Here is a 19,246-nt window from a genome sequence, read left to right on the forward strand (position 1 = left end):
TAGACTATAGACTAGACTATAGACTAGACTATAGACTAGACTATAGACTAGACTATAGACTAGACTATAGACTAGACTATAGACTAGACTATAGACTAGACTATAGACTAGACTATAGACTAGACTATAGACTAGACTATAGTCTAGTCTATAGTCTAGTCTATAGTCTAGTCTATAGTCTAGTCTATAGTCTAGTCTATAGTCTAGTCTATAGTCTAGTCTATAGTCTAGTCTATAGTCTAGTCTATAGTCTAGTCTATAGTCTAGTCTATAGTCTAGTCTATAGTCTAGTCTATAGTCTAGTCTATAGTCTAGTCTATAGTCTAGTCTATAGTCTAGTCTATAGTCTAGTCTATAGTCTAGTCTATAGTCTAGTCTATAGTCTAGTCTATAGTCTAGTCTATAGTCTAGTCTATAGTCTAGTCTATAGTCTAGTCTATAGTCTAGTCTATAGTCTAGTCTATAGTCTAGTCTATAGTCTAGTCTATAGTCTAGTCTATAGTCTAGTCTATAGTCTAGTCTATAGTCTAGTCTATAGTCTAGTCTATAGTCTAGTCTATAGTCTAGTCTATAGTCTAGTCTATAGTCTAGTCTATAGTCTAGTTATAGTCTAGTCTATAGTCTAGTCTATAGTCTAGTCTATAGTCTAGTCTATAGTCTAGTCTATAGTCTAGTCTATAGTCTAGTCTATAGTCTAGTCTATAGTCTAGTCTATAGTCTAGTCTATAGTCTAGTCTATAGTCTAGTCTATAGTCTAGTCTATAGTCTAGTCTATAGTCTAGTCTATAGTCTAGTCTATAGTCTAGTCTATAGTCTAGTCTATAGTCTAGTCTATAGTCTAGTCTATAGTCTAGTCTATAGTCTAGTCTATAGTCTAGTCTATAGTCTAGTCTATAGTCTAGTCTATAGTCTAGTCTATAGTCTAGTCTATAGTCTAGTCTATAGTCTAGTCTATAGTCTAGTCTATAGTCTAGTCTATAGTCTAGTCTATAGTCTAGTCTATAGTCTAGTCTATAGTCTAGTCTATAGTCTAGTCTATAGTCTAGTCTATAGTCTAGTCTATAGTCTAGTCTATAGTCTAGTCTATAGTCTAGTCTATAGTCTAGTCTATAGTCTAGTCTATAGTCTAGTCTATAGTCTAGTCTATAGTCTAGTCTATAGTCTAGTCTATAGTCTAGTCTATAGTCTAGTCTATAGTCTTGTCTATAGTCTAGTCTATAGTCTAGTCTATAGTCTAGTCTATAGTCTAGTCTATAGTCTAGTCTATAGTCTAGTCTATAGTCTAGTCTATAGTCTAGTCTATAGTCTAGTCTATAGTCTAGTCTATAGTCTAGTCTATAGTCTAGTCTATAGTCTAGTCTATAGTCTAGTCTATAGTCTAGTCTATAGTCTAGTCTATAGTCTAGTCTATAGTCTAGTCTATAGTCTAGTCTATAGTCTAGTCTATAGTCTAGTCTATAGTCTAGTCTATAGTCTAGTCTATAGTCTAGTCTATAATCTAGTCTATAGTCTAGTCTATAGTCTAGTCTATAGTCTAGTCTATAGTCTAGTCTATAGTCTAGTCTATAGTCTAGTCTATAGTCTAGTCTATAGTCTAGTCTATAGTCTAGTCTATAGTCTAGTCTATAGTCTAGTCTATAGTCTAGTCTATAGTCTAGTCTATAGTCTAGTCTATAGTCTAGTCTATAGTCTAGTCTATAGTCTAGTCTATAGTCTAGTCTATAGTCTAGTCTATAGTCTAGTCTAGTCTATAGTCTAGTCTATAGTCTAGTCTATAGTCTAGTCTATAGTCTAGTCTATAGTCTAGTCTATAGTCTAGTCTATAGTCTAGTCTATAGTCTAGTCTATAGTCTAGTCTATAGTCTAGTCTATAGTCTAGTCTATAGTCTAGTCTATAGTCTAGTCTATAGTCTAGTCTATAATCTTGTCTATAGTCTAGTCTATAGTCTAGTCTATAGTCTAGTCTATAGTCTAGTCTATAGTCTAGTCTATAGTCTAGTCTATAGTCTAGTCTATAGTCTAGTCTATAGTCTAGTCTATAGTCTAGTCTATAGTCTAGTCTATAGTCTAGTCTATAGGTTAGTCTATTGGCTAGTCTATAGTCTAGTCTATAGTCTAGTCTATAGTCTATAGTCTAGTCTATAGTCTAGTCTATAGTCTAGTCTATAGTCTAGTCTATAGTCCAGTCTATAGTCTAGTCTATAGTCTAGTCTATAGTCTAGTCTATAGTCTAGTCTATAGTCTAGTCTATAGTCTAGTCTATAGTCTAGTCTATAGTCTAGTCTATAGTCTAGTCTATAGTCTAGTCTATAGTCTAGTCTATAGTCTAGTCTATAGTCTAGTCTATAGTCTAGTCTATAGTCTAGTCTATAGTATAGTCTAAAGTCTAGTCTATTGTCTAGTCTATAGTCTAGTCAATAGTCTAGTCTATAGTCAAGTCTATAGTCGAATCTATAGTCTAATCTATAGTCTAGTCTATAGTCAAGTCTATAGTCTAATCTATAGTCTAGTCTATAGTCTAGTCTATAGTCTAATCTTAGTCTAGTCTATAGTCTAGTCTATAGTCTATAATCTAGTCTATAGTCTAGTATTTAGTTAGTCTATAGTCTAGCGAAAAATTAGTTTAGTACTTTAATGTCTAAAAAAGTACTATTTTGTTAAAAGTTGCCTGACTGTATGTCATCTTCTGAAGGTGACCTTATAAGGCAACTAGAGTCGAATATGGCCCGATAATTTATGCAATATAATGAATTGTCTCATCAGTAAATTCCCTAAAAAGAATTTGGTTTACGTGGTAGTTCACTACACGCGAACTGTCAAGTAGAATCAAAGAGACTCCGTTTTGACCAAAAAGAATTTACAAGTCGTCGTTATTTTGTTTCTACACTAATTATATGAAATATTTCTAATCAGAGATCTCTAATTTTTCTTCAGATATATGAAAACTATATTCCCCAAAGCCGATGAAACTTTATTACTGGATGTTTTAAGCAAATGCCGATAATAATGTACAAAAGGCTTCGGAAAAATTGATTTCATTAGGTTATATAAAAAAAGATTTTGCTCCTCCACCAAAACTTACCAATCGACCACATAATGAAATGAACGGTGGTGTTAAACCAACAATTGAAGATGAAATTAAAATTATACCATTACGTCCGAAAGAGTATACTGAGGAAGAAAAAGAGGCCAGTAAGTAAAAATTTAATAATAAATTTTAAAAATAGTTAAAATTTGTTTAATAAATTTACAGTCAAACTTCATCTTAAGGAAAAATATCCACAAATAGTTGATCATATATTGGTAATGGCTTTGGAATCGGTTAACTATGCTGAAGATCGGGCTATGCAAATATTACAAATAGTTAAGGAGGAGGAAGAACAGCAAAAACTCCAAAAGACCCCAAAGCTAGCACACACAACAACTTTGGAATATAAACAAGAGGAACTTGACGGCTTAGGCAATATATCGGGTCGTGTTAGTAGGTAAGATGTGATAATTATTAACAAAAATTACACTTATAGCTAACTATATATGTAACTGATCATCATACATAACATTTTTCCATAAAGCTTTCCATTTTTTGTTATTTTTGGAAAACTTATTTATTTTGCTTTAACCTTTAATTCATTATACTCGTATTGCTTTATTTTTACAATAAAAATGTTATTAACAAAACAAAAATAGCAAACCCTTAACCTCAATCTTAAAATCAAGCGAAGCCAATTTACGCAAAGAAATTGTAATCAACGTAAACCCGGCACTTAAAGACGATAAAACGGATACAACGAATATTGATAATATTAACGATAACGAATACATAATACCATCTGTAAGCTCAACTTTGAAACTCTCATCGGTTACCATGTCCACAAAAAGTATTTTAGATCGTTATCGTACAAATAATAAAATAAGCGCTAATGATTTTATACGTGGAACTTATCCAGTAACAGCTATACTTTGGGATAAATTATCCCTACATTCTCGAGATAAATCCGATACGTTAAAGTATGACATTTGAATTTCTTTCAGTAACTTTTATTTAAATTTTTTTGTTTTAAATGTATGTATTTTATTAAATGTATTTTAAATGCACCTTATTTTTTAAATTTTAAAATTATATCTTTATAAAAACGTAGAAGTTTTTAAAATTTAAAATATTAAGGTCCTAAGTTTTAAAATTTTTAATCGGTTTATTGTAAATTTATTAAAATATCAGGTTTAAAAGTTTATATACACATTAGTAGCCATTTAAATTATAATAAATATATAGAAAATTATATATATTTTTATTATAAAAGATTTATAGTTGCCCTAAGAGTTTACAAAATTATACTAATCAGGAATATATAGTAGAAAAAATTTAACTTAATTTAATTACATATTTTAAAAGTTATATTAAAAGTTCACAGTTAAAAAATAGTTAATATTATATGTATATCATTAAAAATCTTAAACTTAATATTGTATTTTTTCGTATATTTTATGATTTATAAATATCAACATATTTGCATGCTTTTTTCACTTCATTGACTCATTAGATCATTTTAAATAATATATGGATCGTAATATTTTATAATTATGTCGTATACATATCGTAATCATTGGATCCAATATTAAATTTAGTTAAGTCAGACTATTTGCAAAACCAAATTTTAAAAATATGATCTTTGAGATTTTTTATTACATTGATCATATTTAACGGATAAGACAACGTTTGAAAGACTGTGCTCCTCCTCTTTGAATGTAATAATGAGATGTATTAGTAATAGATAGATAGATAGATAGATAGATAGATAGATAGATGATAGATAGATAGATAGATAGATAGATATAGTAGATGATAGATAGATAGATATAGATAGATAGATAGATAGCTAGCTAGATAGATCGATCGCTCGCTCGCTAGATCAGATAGCTCGCTCGATAGATCGCTCGCTCGCTCGCTAGCTCGCTAGCTCGCTCGCTCGCTCGCTCCTCGCTCGATCGCTCGATGCTCGCTCGCTCGCTCGCTCGCTAGCTCGCTCGCTCGCTCGCTCGCTCGCGCTCGCTCGCTGCTCGCTCGCTCGCTCGCTCGCTCGCTCGCTCGCTCGCTCGCTCGCTAGCTCGCTCGCTCGCTCGCTCGCTCGCTCGCTCCTCGCTCGCTCGCTCGCTCGCTCGCTCGCTCGCTCGCTCGCTCGCGCTCTCGCTCGCTCGCTCGCTCGCTCGCTCGCTCGCTCGCTCGCTCGCTCGCTCGCTCGCTCGCTCGCTCGCTCGCTCGCTCGCTCGCTCCTCGCTCGCTCGCTCGCTCGCTCGCTCGCTCGCTCGCTCGCTCGCTCGCTCGCTCGCTAGCTCGCTCGCTCGCTCCTCGCTCGCTCGCTCGCTCGCTCGCTCGCTCGCTCGCTCGCTCGCTCGCTCGCTCGCTCGCTCGCTCGCTCGCTCTCGTCGCTCGCTCGCTCGCTCGCTCGCTCGCTCGCTCGCTCGCTCGCTCGCTCGCTCGCTCGCTCGCTCGCTCGCTTGCCGCCTCCTTTGTCCTCCCCCCTCTTGCCTTCTTCTTCTTCCCCCTGGGCCGCGGCTGCTGCTCCCCGTCCCTTTCTGTTCCCCCTCCCCCCTTGTTTTCCCCCTTCCCTCTGGCGCTTTCCGCCACCCCCCCTTCTCCCCCCTCGAAAACCCTCCTCTGCCCATCGTTACCATTTATTAAAATATCTCGTGGTAAATGAGGTCACAGTGGGTACATGTTGGTAAGCGAGAGTATCATAAGAAATTACTACGAAAGGGGAATAACTTTTAGTTAATTGATGTAAAATGTTTACGATTTGTATACGAACGACATTTACAAAATAAATTATACAGTAAATTATGTATAAAATGTATAAAAAATATTTCTATGAACTAATTCTACTAAATATGCCTTTTAAACTAAAAAATCACCAAACACAGGCACTCACATCGAGATCAAACAGATGCCGCCACAGACAAACTATGTAAGGATTTCAAATCTTTAATGGGTCGTATACAGACAAATGGTCCCAATGCCAGTTTAGCAAAGGAGCAAATGAAGGTTTATTGTTGTAAGTGTATTGCATATAAATTTATATTTGATGAACAATATAATATTGGTTTGTTTATAATTCTTTTTCAGAGCCGATTATGTCACCTGGAATGGTGCAAATCCTGACTTTTGTCAAGGTCAAAGAAATCTTGCCAATGGCGCCGATTCTACCATGCGCACGGAACGTGCTTATAAAGCCTATGGTCATAATGCAGATTTATGTAAAGGACCTCAATCAAGTTTGGCCAAGGGTAGTATTTATACGCAACAAAATCCTGCTAACGCCAATAAATCAATCGATATTATATGCAATTAGTTTTTTAATTGTAACATAAACGAATTTATGTATAATTTTTTCTTTCCAAAAAAATAATAATGAGAAAAACTTTAAGAATTTGTGCCAAAAATATCAATACTTTATGCTTCTTACTTATAAATTCCGTCTTATTATTAAATAAAATTAAACGAAAATACATACATAATAATTATGTACAGAAATTTGTTTAAAATGTTTTCTTACTTTTTATTTGTTTTGCGTTTTTGTCGGTAAATACTATCTTAACAATTTATTCCTACCATACCTACATTTAGTCATTTTTGTTTAACAATATATACAGTCCTTTTGATATATGTACGTCCATACAGCCACGCAAGTATTACAGAGAAGATATTGACTACTGCACTCCACAGAAATTTCGGTTATACAACCTTCGAAAACTGTGCAGCGAAGGAATACTACTCCCGGAGAACTCTTTCTGTTTACACTGACCTTTTCCAAAAAAAGGGGAAAGAGTGGGAAACGGCATTTTCATCCTTGAATTTGGGATCAGGATAAGTTTTAGAATACAGAATGAATGTAGTCCTATGCAGGCTAAAATATCAGCCATAATAAGAGCAAATTATACCGATGGCCAAACTGCTATCAAATCTCTGATTGGTGTATAAATTACATCCATGCTAGTCCAGGAATACTGGGCTTCCTTAAATAGAATAGCGAGACATTCAATAGACGTGATCAAATGGGTACGTACGGTAATTTGATTGGTAACTGTGTGGCTGATGAATTAGCGCAAATAGACGCCTCAATGTCCGTTAGGAACATAGATATCTTTTGTAACATTCCGTTAAAAACATGCAAACAACAACTGGATAAAAAAAATTTATGAAGACAATATGGCACAACGAGCCAACTTGCACTATTGCCAGAATGATATGACCAAATTTAGATAGTAAATGCACGCCATATCTCCTTCAATTTTGTCGTCTTAATCTCAGCAATCTAGCTGCTGTCATCGCAGGACACTGTTTATTTGGGAACCATGTAAGAAAACTTGGCCTACCCTACGACTTCTGCAGGTGCCAGGACGACGAAGAATCCGTAGAACATCATCTCTCCCATTGCCTGCTTTAGCAGACATTTGCTTCGATATTCGAATTTTCGACGACCAGTCAGAAATCTCCAGTAACAATTAATTCTTAACTCACACAGCACTAACCAATGGTACTTATATTATGTTAAATTAACTGATGCACCAAAGGCAATTTAAAAAAGGAATACGTAAAACATCGAAGAAAATTTTTAAGTGATTAATTTTTACAAAAAATTTACAAATAAAAAATCGAAAAATATCCAAAATTCTGCATAAATTATCTTCTTTAACGGTGGTAGTTACAATTATAAACAATTCTCAATTTCACTTTAGAACCGGAAGTAATTTTGAATATAGCCCCTTGATAATCGTTTTATCAACAAAATATTTACATGATCTATATCACGGTAAACATACAGCATAGAAATATCTCGATTATAACCAAATCCAATTAGAATCTTGTGTACGCTTATGAAAATACCGAAATTTTTTCTATTACATGCCAGAAACTGTCTTATTTAACCCTAATACCTTCTTATAACATCATTAGACATGGTGGTCAAAATCTTTCTATATTTACAAAACAACACACAATTTAAATGTAAAAAAATTTACACATATACTATTTTTTATTATAAAACTATAGTTTTATTAAACACCATTACTAATTTACTTCTTCTTGGCATTTTCTTCATTTTCATTCAGCGTTTTCACGGGCTTGCTTGGCACGGATGCCAACAAGACGAGCATCAGAACGAGCCTAAAATAGAAAAAAGTAAACAAAAATTAATGAAATTGTCCCAACATTTAGTTTAAAGAAAAATAGTAATATGTTAAAAAAAAAGCAGGGCCATCCATACCTTGCGCAAAGTAGCGAAAGCCTTGAATTTCTTCTCGTCCTTGGTAACTTCACGGAATTCAATGGTGGGTTCTTCCTTCTTAATAGGCATAACCTTGCCCTTAAGTTGGGTAGCCAACTTGCATTCTTCAAGAGAAGATTCACCCTTGCGGATCTTCTTCTCGTTGATGGGGAAGAGAATCAATTTGCTCTTGTATTCCTTCAAGCGTTGGATGTTGCGTTGACGGGATTCGATGGATTTGTTCTTGCGTCTGCGATCAACAGCGATGCCAACAGTTTTGGCAAAACCAGCAGTAAGACCGGCACCCTAAAGAGACAAACAAAAATATTTAATGTTTACATCTTGCTGGTTGGGGGGAAAAGTGTGTCAATATTTAGACACCTACCTTCAATTCTTCCAAAGTGAAACCGCGACCAGCACGCAACTTGGTGTGATAACGGATGGTGGGGCATCTGACTACGGGACGGAGGGGACCAGCAGCGGGACGGGGGGAAGACTTCCTTGGCTTTCTTAATGCGGTTATTGCGCCTGCGGATCTTGCGGGCGGGTTGGTTGAACCAGGTCTTAACATGACGTTGCCACCACTTGTGGAAGTGAGCATTTGGAATCATATTATTTCCCTTACCCATTTGTTGTTTAGTCTGCAATAGTTATAAACAAAAATACGCACTGATTAATAACGTTACAATACAAATTCACTTAATAGGAACACATTTACGTTTATTCTCCATATAACCACAAAAAAAAACAAAAATAATTTTCGTTCAAACACCACGTGGTTGTCTCATGAAATTTTAACACAAATTTTCATTTTTCTTTACTAAAATCCATTATGTTTTATGCTTAGTTTATTAGTAGGCACTTCTTTCATTTAATTTCATTGAAATTTCAACCAAAACTTTTTTAATTTTTACATATTTTTTAAAAAAATCACCAGCAGAAATTTTTTACAAACCTTTTCTTCCCAACAACGAATCAAAAAGGAAAAGTGCAGCCAACTTAGCAATGTCGAAAAAAACATTTTCGAATAACAGTCGATTATTTTCGAACTTAACATACAACCCTGTGTAGGTATAGGGTACGAAAAATGCAACTATGTAAGTAACCGATAACTAAAGTTTTTTGAAAAAAATAACTAGTAGATTCATGAATTTTTAACAAAAATGTATTTTAAAATAAAATTTACTGTTAGTCAGTGCCTGTGTTCTGTAACTTTCGAATCGACAAAAACATCGGGTGAACACACGTAATTCAAATATGTTTTGGTTCAATTTAAAAATTATCTGAATCATAGAACTAACAAGGGAGAGACTCTTTCAATGTTTTTTCTCGACTCGAAAACTACAGAGCACAGGCACAGAATAAATCGAATTTAGTCGAAAAATCATAATTTTTCAGAATACGAAGATTTTCGGCTATTTACATGTACACAACACGATCATAGACGAATTTGCCAACAAGAGCATAAAAATACAAACATTCATTTCTGGGGGACTATGTTCTAAAATATGTATATATAAATTGACTGTCGAACTAGTTAGAGTACAATATTCGGAATCTGAATCTGTGAGAAACTATAATTGTGTATCCGAAGTCGTTAGTTACAAAGCGCCACTTTAATTATATATAAAGTAAAAACCTGAATCTATGTGATAAAAGTTAATGAAAATTCTTGCAGAAACCCTGAATTGTTACAAATTAATATATATAACGATATTTCAATCTAGCACAATTATACCAGAGTGATAAAGGCATTTATTTAGAGAATAAATTCCTATACAAACAATTTTTGGATTTAACGAAAGGGCCTGAAAATATATCTGTCGTTATACTGGGCTTTTCCTGTATTGTTAAAAGTCGAATGATCCGTTTGGATTATTGCATTGGCAATATCAACATTATTTATAATTTTGTTTACATTTTATTACTTATTGCTATTTTGTATTTATAAAGAAAGATTTATTATTAAAAAATTGCAAAAAGTAAATACAATTCTCATACATAAGTAGGGTTCTATAGTTGAAACGAAAAGTCGACTTTTCGACTTTTGCATTTAGTTAAAAGTCGACTTTTCGACCTTTCGACTTTTTCCATTTTATGAAAAGTCGATTTTTCGACTTTTCGACCTTTTTCATTTATTTAAAAGTCGACTTTTAGACTTTTCGACTTTTAGTATTTTATAAATGGTCGACTTTTCGACCTTTCGACTTTTTCCGACTTTTCGACTTTTTCCGACTTTTCGACTTTTTCCGACTTTTTTCGACTTTTCGACTTTTTTCGACTTTTTCCGACTTTTTTCGACTTTCCGACTTTTCGACTTTATTTACAAAGTCGACTTTTCGACTTTTTTCATAGACGATAGTCGAGTTATCGACTTTTTTGGAACAAATAGTCGACTTCGACTTTTCGACTTTTTTCGACAAAAAGTCGATTGTTCGATTATTCGAAAGTCGATTTATAGAACCCTATACATAAGTACATTAATTCAGGACTTTTCGAATTATTTACAAAAAGTGTTTCTAAACCACAGTACTAAAATCTATGTTATGAAAAATATGAGCCTTTTTCATTTTAGTGCTTTTCAAACCCTGAACAAGTTGACAGCCCTGTCGATATTGATAAAATTCGATGACGCGATTGCAGACGAAAAGAAAATTATCTATTTTTTATAAAAAAAATTTGTGTTGACAGTTTAAAAAACAGTAAAAACGAAAACATAAATATTGTGGAAAAAATGTCGGATCCTTTGCAAGATCCTCCGGTGACCCCACATATAGCACAGCTAAAATTTGCTAAATTACACAGTCCCAAAATGAAAAGTGTGTACTGGCGTCATTTTGGATTTCCGACAAATGAAGACAACTGCATAATAACAAAACAAAATGTAGTTTGCCTTATTTGTCATAAGGTTTTAACTAATCACGGCAATACCACCAATCTACGTGCTCATCTGCAATATCGTCACAAGGAGGTTTTCAATCAAATCATACAAGACAACGGAATACAGGTGCCACCGCGTAAGCCACAAACAAAAATGTCACTTAATGGCAGTGGGGCGGGCGGCATGAAAATCAAACGTGAACCGGTCGATAAGAAACCGAAAATTAAAGTTGAATATCATAACTCGATGATGCAGCAGCATGACACCTATTCGAATGATGCCTCTGTAAGCGGCAACGATGACCATTCGATATTGTATGAAACCGTGGTGCCGATGACTTATGAAGACGATGACATAGTGGACAGTAATCATTTTACAAAAATCGAAGTTAGCAGTGCCAACGATGTCAAACCAACTTGTAGTGATTTGCTACAGGTGGGTGGCAGTAGTAGTAATCGTAATGTGGAACGGAAATATCGCATTAGTACTGTCAATAATATGTCCACAGATTTGGCAACAATAGATAATTATCAATTGCAAGAGGCGCTAACAAATCTGGTGGTCGATGACTTACGAAATGTGGAGAGTTTATTTGATGCCAGCATGTCGAAATTTATTCGAACTATATGTGGTAATGTGTCCATACCTTCAGCGAAAAAGGTAAGTAAAGACGGTTTGCAAATGTTTAAAAAAATTGTCAAATTTTATGAAATCCTATTCCAGATAGAATTGTATATAAAAGAATTGCACAGTGATAAATATACCACTCTAACGGATCAAATAAAAGTTCATTCACAAATTAAACCCTATTCATTGGGTTTCGAACTTTGGTCTAATGTGGAACAGAAAAACTTTCTATCAATATTTTTAACTATACCACAGATGCACCCGCTTATAATTTGGGTAAATCAGATCTATTGTACCATAGAATATAATAAATTTACCGCAATTGATACAATATTTGAAGAGTTTAATTTACAAAATTGTACAGCGGCCATAATAAATTGTGATGATGATTATTTAAAGCATTTTCTGGACGGAAAAGGTAAGATTGAGTTTAGTTGTAATATTCGAAAAGTTAAAAAAACCAATTTTTTTGCAGATATACCCATTATCTACTCGTATGATACAATTGTTAATCATTGTATTAAAAATGTTATAGCATTACCAGCTGTAGCCTCTATTATTGAGGAATCAAAGATACTATAATGCGTTATAATGTGGAAATTAACTCCAAGGTTAGTATTAATCTTCTTTTTTGATTGTTTTGTTGTTATTTTTGTCAATTTTAGGAAGTTGAAATTCCCCCCCTAAATGATGACTTCCCATGGACTTATTATGAGTTACTAAAGTTTTTTGCGGAAACTTTATTTTGGCCTGAGGAATTAGAAGTTTTAGTAGCCCTCGGCTAAAGGTCTTTATGATATACTAAGTACACTTTCTGTAAGTGGATTAAAACGAAAACTATTTTTTTATTTATTGCTTATTTATTAATATAAATTGGTTTGATTTTAGGTGACTTTGGATACATTAAAGGGTGAAGATATACCACTGAGTAGTATGTTGTCACCGATTACATCTAAGGTTTTAACGAAAAAGCTGGCCATACATGAAAGTGATGACAATTTGTGGAAATTATTAAAAACACCATCAGTAATACACTTCATAAATTGTGAGTATTTAAGTATTAAAGCTAAATGTTAAACACAGGCCAACAAATGTTTAAGCCAAAGACTACAACTGACATCAGAATTTACTCATTACATTAGGTATTCGAGATGTTGTTTCATAAGCATTCAAAAACCCCCTTTTGTGGTAATATTTTAGATGTTATAACAGACCAAAGGCAACATCGTTTATAAATGGCATCTGAAAGTCTAATCTGCCGACATTAAAATAAAGCTCTCATCTCTATTATATCTGCTTCCTTCTTCGAGATATCTTAACTTAAAGTTTCAGATAGCATAAAATAATTTTATAAACAAGGGTATCACTGTCATATAACGTCTCAACTAATGCCAAAAATGGGGTTTTTTCAATCTTTATGACACGATATCTCGAAAACTCGGATTCAGATCAATCTTGTAGTAAGGACTACACACTTTGGTCTCTGGGTTAACAATTGGCAAACATTTTAAAGCACGTTTTTAATCATCATAACCACTACTGGCCATCTTCTTTATTTTCAGGGTCTTATCGGATAATCACTTAACCATTTCAGCATTATTAGATCCTAGATTTCATCGTTTAATAAACATCAACAATTTAAATATTGCATTAAAATTTAAACCAGCAAATACGATAAGATTACAGAATCACAAGGTATATCGCCAAGTATTTCTTCACCCAGATCCACACAAAATCGAGTAAAATCTACAAATACCAATAATGCAGTAAAAAAATCTAGTATGTTTACTTACTTCACAATCGTTAAAAAGCAAAACACTTATAAAATTTCTACTTTTCCTACAGATTTAGAATTATTTTTCGATTTAACTGAAACTCCAGTGGAACAGCCAGTCACGACCTTGCCCAATAGTGTAGAAACGACTTGAAACGTTATCGCACCGATGTCTACTGCAGCCTCGATGAATCGCCCTTTTTGTGGTGGAATCGTATGGGTCATATGTATGGCTCTTTAAAACATTTAGCCCATCAGTATCAATGTGTGCCATGTGTGGTTAATATGAACTATAGGAAAAATATAAAAGAACAAATTTTAGACAGTCAAAAAACGTTACATGTTAACTGGCAATCTTATAGATGCCATATTATTTTTGCATTATAATTGAGTAGTAAACATTTAATATATTATTAGATATTTTCTTATGTTAAGAATTTTTAGTTTTAAGTTTGTTTTTGACCATTTGAATGAGGAATACATGCGAACAAATACATATGATTAGTTTATGTACGGCTGCTTATTAGTATGTATGATGGTTTCTTAGTTTTAATACAGATATTGTCCATATTTTTAAATAAAAATTCTAATTAAATTTGAAGAAAAATATATCATTTCTTAATAAAATAAATTTCTTAGTTTTATTATTTACAGGATCAAAATATTAATTAACAACATTCTTATAACTACTTTAACTTAGTCTTATTATTCTTCTTTAAAAGGTTGTTGTGGCACAGTCCTCAGGATTTGTATTAGTTACAGTTTTAGCTTTTGTCTTAGTCATGGTTTCGAAAGGTTCACCAATAGTTATAGGCAAACGATCACCCCAACGACCAGCTTTGGCACATCTATAGGCGGGTCTGTAATATTAAAAAATATTATTAAATGAACATGATTTCCTAGAATAATTCCACTAACCTGCCATGTTTAGATTCGGTAAATATAATTTCTTGTAATTTGCCCTCTGACGTGCACATTCTGCAAATGGCATGTTTCGAACGTAATAGTGTAGGACGTACTATTCTCGGCCATGCTCTTGTACTATCTTCTGGTAGTCCTTTTTTAAGTATCACATAACTAAATCTGGCTGTTGCTGTACGTTTGCTATTTTTGTTTAAATTTGTTGGCACAAAATTAATTTCGAAATTACAGGGAGTACGATCTTCCGGATTCGAAAGGCGCGGACAAATGTTGTCGTGTGGACACTAGAAGTTAAAACAGTAACATTTACATATTTGTTTCACTATTTAGGAATTTTCTACTTACCGGTGCAAAAACATGACCCACTAAACTATGCTCTTCAAAGGATAAAACCAAATCTCTGGCCTCATTTACCAATTGGGAACCACGTCTTGTGCCCTCTTCTACTATAATCATATAACCATCACATTTCTTCCACAAATTTAATATCACACTTAAACGGTTTTCTGAGCTGGCTAATTCGAACAAGGAATGGGAGCATATAACTAAATCATACTTGGTCTGCAAAAGAATAAAATAAAAACATTAAATTCTTTATTAAAAAGCCTACAAACTTTACTTACTTCTAATCCGGGCAAAAACTGACGATAGAAAACATTTTTCAAAGTCATTTGTTGATTTTCATTGCCATCCCTTAAAATTAATTCGGATAATTCATTCATATGCCTGGAACTGTCAACATTGAAATATTCGAATATGGAATCTTTCCATAGGCTACTACTGGCCCACATACCGGTGCCCACACCCGAACCAAAATCAAAATAACTTTGTGGCTTAAATTCCGAATCACGTGTCTTGATTTCCTGTAATATGCGCATTAAGACACCATACTCATGTGCCCCTCTGGCCACTGCATACACCAGTGCTTCATATTCTCCATACTGTACCGGTTTCCAGGCAAATGTTCGTTCCCTTAAACGTCTTTGCAATAATTGTTCTCTTCGCTGTTCCCATTGTTTACGTTCCTGTTCGCTGAGATTTCCCATTTGTTCTAGCGGCATTATAGTTTCTATCTCCTCCATAATCTTTTTCACTTTTACATTAATTTCCTCTGCTTCTGCTGGTGGATGACGGGATGCTATGAATTGGTTTAATTTCTTACCGTCCTCCATAAGAGTTTTTATGGGAAAGTCACCCACTACCTTTTGCAGAGCTTTCTCGATATTAGCCGGCAAGAGCGTGCGATTAAATTTCATAACTCCGGGATGCTGCCTAGCTTTTACTTCATCATTTTCTATTTTACGCAATACATTTTCGTCAACTTCTACCGCGATTTTGCTAGTATTTCGCTTTAACTGTTTAAACACCATTAATTGTAAAGGTTTTGTAATGTTTTTCATAGATAAATTCATATTTTTTCTATTAATTATTTATTCCCTAAACACTGAAAGAATTGAAAGAATGGGGAAATTAAAATCCAACAGCTGATTGTCAGGCGAATCCACACAAGGTGAAGTCCAGCCGTAGGTGGAGTTTGACAGCCGTCATAGACTTTTGTAAACAATTATCTGCTGTTTATGTATATGTCGTCATCCTGCATGAATTTGCCTTCGTCTTGTTTGTTTACAATCGGGGTATATTCAGTGAGAATGTCAACAGAAAATTAATCATTAAATTATCGATAAAATGCACCAAAGATAACATTTCTAAATTTATTAAAAGTATGAATTAAACAAATATTAATATTTATCTAAAATAGAGGACCAATGCACAAAGTATAACCAATATATAAACCTAAATATCCAAACCATCTCGTATTTTAATTTATTTTTGATTGTAAACCTAGCAGAATGAAATTGTTGTCTGTACTAGAGGCACTAGAAGAACTTTAAATTCTGATTAGAACTAGATTTAAATATTTATTTATACTTTCGTATTTTGTACATATATTTGAATCTGTCTTGTTTTTTAAAGGTAGTAGTTTATAATTAATACTATTATAAGCAACAATGATATTTTATCGTTAAGTTTTCCTTTTACAGTGTTACCAAGCCGTCTATGCGGCGATATATAATTTAATATTTTGTGTAATGAATTTGGTACGATATTAAAGAGAATGAATGCATTCTTTTAAATTTTATAACATTTAAGTAAAAGGATAAATTTTTACTTTTTAATTTCGATTTCTTGCAGATACAAAATCCTAAATTTCTTAATTTTTCATTAAATTTTCATTGCATTAAAGGCCTTTAAATAGTATTTTGGTAATTTTCTAATTTCCGTTACATTGGCAACCATACTCTATGGACAGCTCATAACAAATCTGAACGAAAGTAAAACTTTTTCATATTCCGCTATTCTCGCGAAAAATATTTGATATTTTCAACTAAACAACAAAGAAAATTATTGTTTATTTTGTGTAGAAAAATTTGAAAATTTAATTAAAACGTTCTAAAGTTGGAGAAGTTAAAGAAAATATCATAAAAATGTATTACATTCGGTATTTGTGTAATAAAAGTGCCAGAGAAAAAATTGATTAGTATAAAAAAAGTGCCACCGAGAAAAAATCAGTGTATGAAGCAAAATAGAGGAAGAAAAAAAAAAGAAGAAAACAACAACAAATACTGTGCCAACCAATTAGAAATTTAACACCAATTAAAATACCACCAACAAAATAAAAAAGAAACATTTAGCACATTCAATCAAATACAGATTAAAAACTCTGAAAATTATAAATTACTAGTTTTCACACAAACTTTTTTTTTTTTTTTGTTAATACATTTTCGCAAGAGATAAAGGTTTTTTTTAGTTAAAAGTAATACAATCGCTTTGGCAGAAAAACAACAACAACAAAGGAAACAAATACACACAGCAGTAGCGGCAGCAGCAACAGCCGTAGCAGAGCTGAGCAGAGAGGAAAACAAACATCAATTCGAAACTTGAATAGAATAGAATATGTGTCAGAATTATTCATTGCGAAGATTCTGCGAGGAGTGGCGTATCTGGATACGACCTTTACTTATTATAACCTATGGCATATTTGCGATAATCGTAGTGCCTCTGCTCATTATCAATTCCGTCAAGGATGGTTTTCAGCGTCGTGATCAATTGATATTAATTGGTGGCTTATTTGTTTTATCAGCAGTGCCCATATCAATTTGGCATATTATTCAGCATGTTGTACACTTTACAAAACCCATTTTACAAAAACACATCATACGCATATTGTGGATGGTGCCCATATATGCCTTAAATGCTGTAAGTACTCCCTAAGTACACCAACAGCTTATTCCAGGATTTTATATTTAAATATTTTTCAGTGGATTGGTTTATTCTTTCCGAAACATTCAATCTATGCCGATTCGTTACGTGAGTGCTATGAGGCCTATGTGATTTATAATTTTATGGTCTATTTATTAAATTATTTAAATTTGGGCATGGATTTGGAAGCGACCATGATGTATAGATCCCAAGTACATCATTTCTTTCCTATGTGTTGCATTCGTCCCTGGACCATGGGTCGAGAATTTATACATAATTGTAAACATGGTATTTTACAATATACTGTGGTGCGGCCAATAACTACATTCATAGCGGTGTAAGTATTTTTGCAATTTTCAAGTTCAATTAATGATAATATTTATGTACGTTTTGCATGTATTGCGTATCTATTATTAATTTTTTTTCTACATTCAAATATATTTCATATATTGTTCAATTGATTTTATTGTTTGTCGTAACATTGTCTAACGTTTAGCTATTTTCCTTAAGTGGTCATCAAATTCTTTGCTTTTTAACAAACATATGTACGAGATACCGAGTATTGACGATTAATATACATACAATTATTCGATTAGTTAGTAATTTCCATCGTTTGTAAGATTTTTTAAAATTTCATTTTACTCGAAACTGCGTACCATGTTAGGAAGGTATTTTTAAATAATGATTATATTGAAATTGATATTAGTTTACAAGGGGTGTGTACTATGAGATATACTCCCACTCGGAGACTCATGGTTTTCATTGTGATTACCTTCAAAAGTTAGTATTAGATAATCCAAAACAGGATGTAAACAATTTAAGATTAGGAAAAGGGGGATTGAGATTGAGAGAGGAAGTTTCAGGGAAGTGGATCTTCTCTCTGATAGTTGAGGTAATTTGGTAGATGACATGCCAATTGGAACTGTTTAGACAAGCAAGTCATTATGTTGTCTCACCTAAAATAACCGAGTTTCCTCATGTAGATGATCTTTCCTTCCAAATAAAGAAAATGTTATTTATGAAATTCGCCTTTTAAGTTTTTGTACTATTTAATCTTCAGGTGGCTTTATAATCAAATAAAAAAATAATTAATAAAACTTTAAAAAAAATGTATTTTTAGTATTTGCGAATTATGCGGTGTCTATGGAGAAGGTACTTTTGCCGGAAATGTAGCATTTCCCTATATAGTTGTTATCAACAATATCTCACAATTCGTAGCCATGTATTGTCTCGTTTTGTTTTATAAAGCCAACAAGGTAGGATATTAAATAAACAAATATTTAAAACCTACAATTAAAAAAATAATTTTCTTAACAGGAGGATTTAAAACCCATGAAACCTATACCAAAATTCTTGTGCATTAAAGCGGTAGTTTTCTTTTTCATTTTTGTAAGTACAAAAAAAAACGTTTCCATGAGAAATTATTATTAATTACTTAATTTATTTTCATTATTAGCCAAGGAGTGTTATTAAACGTTTTAGTTTATTATAAAAATAATAAATCTTTGAAGCAGATGATTT

General features: G+C 33.3%; 3 protein-coding genes and 2 pseudogenes across 3 annotated transcripts; 3 read left to right on the forward strand and 2 right to left on the reverse strand.

Moving 5' to 3' along the window:
- Nucleotides 1-2,996: 2,996 nt before the first annotated feature.
- Nucleotides 2,997-6,347, forward strand: LOC119615574. Its single transcript, XM_037971585.1, has 4 exons — nucleotides 2,997-3,192; nucleotides 3,254-3,485; nucleotides 5,920-6,030; nucleotides 6,122-6,347. The coding sequence occupies exons 1-4, from the start codon at nucleotides 3,102-3,104 to the stop codon at nucleotides 6,345-6,347; spliced, it is 660 nt and encodes a 219-aa protein (XP_037827513.1). The 5' UTR covers nucleotides 2,997-3,101.
- Nucleotides 6,348-8,026: 1,679 nt separating this feature from the next.
- Nucleotides 8,027-8,902, reverse strand: LOC119615577 (annotated as a pseudogene).
- A 2,072-nt stretch (nucleotides 8,903-10,974) lies between these two features.
- LOC119615578 lies at nucleotides 10,975-14,130 on the forward strand (annotated as a pseudogene).
- A 128-nt stretch (nucleotides 14,131-14,258) lies between these two features.
- LOC119615575 (methyltransferase-like protein 17, mitochondrial) lies at nucleotides 14,259-15,980 on the reverse strand. The gene is made up of 4 exons (XM_037971586.1): nucleotides 15,088-15,980; nucleotides 14,810-15,025; nucleotides 14,462-14,748; nucleotides 14,259-14,403 (listed from the first exon to the last, which is right to left on the reverse strand). The coding sequence occupies exons 1-4, from the start codon at nucleotides 15,874-15,876 to the stop codon at nucleotides 14,259-14,261; spliced, it is 1,437 nt and encodes a 478-aa protein (XP_037827514.1). The 5' UTR covers nucleotides 15,877-15,980.
- Nucleotides 15,981-17,419: 1,439 nt separating this feature from the next.
- LOC119615576 (transmembrane protein 184C-like) lies at nucleotides 17,420-19,114 on the forward strand (the record flags this gene model as incomplete). The annotated part of the gene is made up of 4 exons (XM_037971588.1): nucleotides 17,420-17,722; nucleotides 17,785-18,062; nucleotides 18,846-18,981; nucleotides 19,043-19,114. Coding segments are annotated over exons 1-4 (789 nt in total), but the record flags the coding sequence as incomplete, so codon positions are not given.
- Between the last annotated feature and the right edge of the window lie 132 nt (nucleotides 19,115-19,246).

Source organism: Lucilia sericata, unplaced genomic scaffold (assembly GCF_015586225.1).
Source record: "Lucilia sericata isolate MDLA Ls3-8-SP2 unplaced genomic scaffold, ASM1558622v1 Contig005947F_arrow, whole genome shotgun sequence".
Taxonomy (NCBI): Eukaryota; Metazoa; Arthropoda; class Insecta; order Diptera; family Calliphoridae; genus Lucilia; species Lucilia sericata.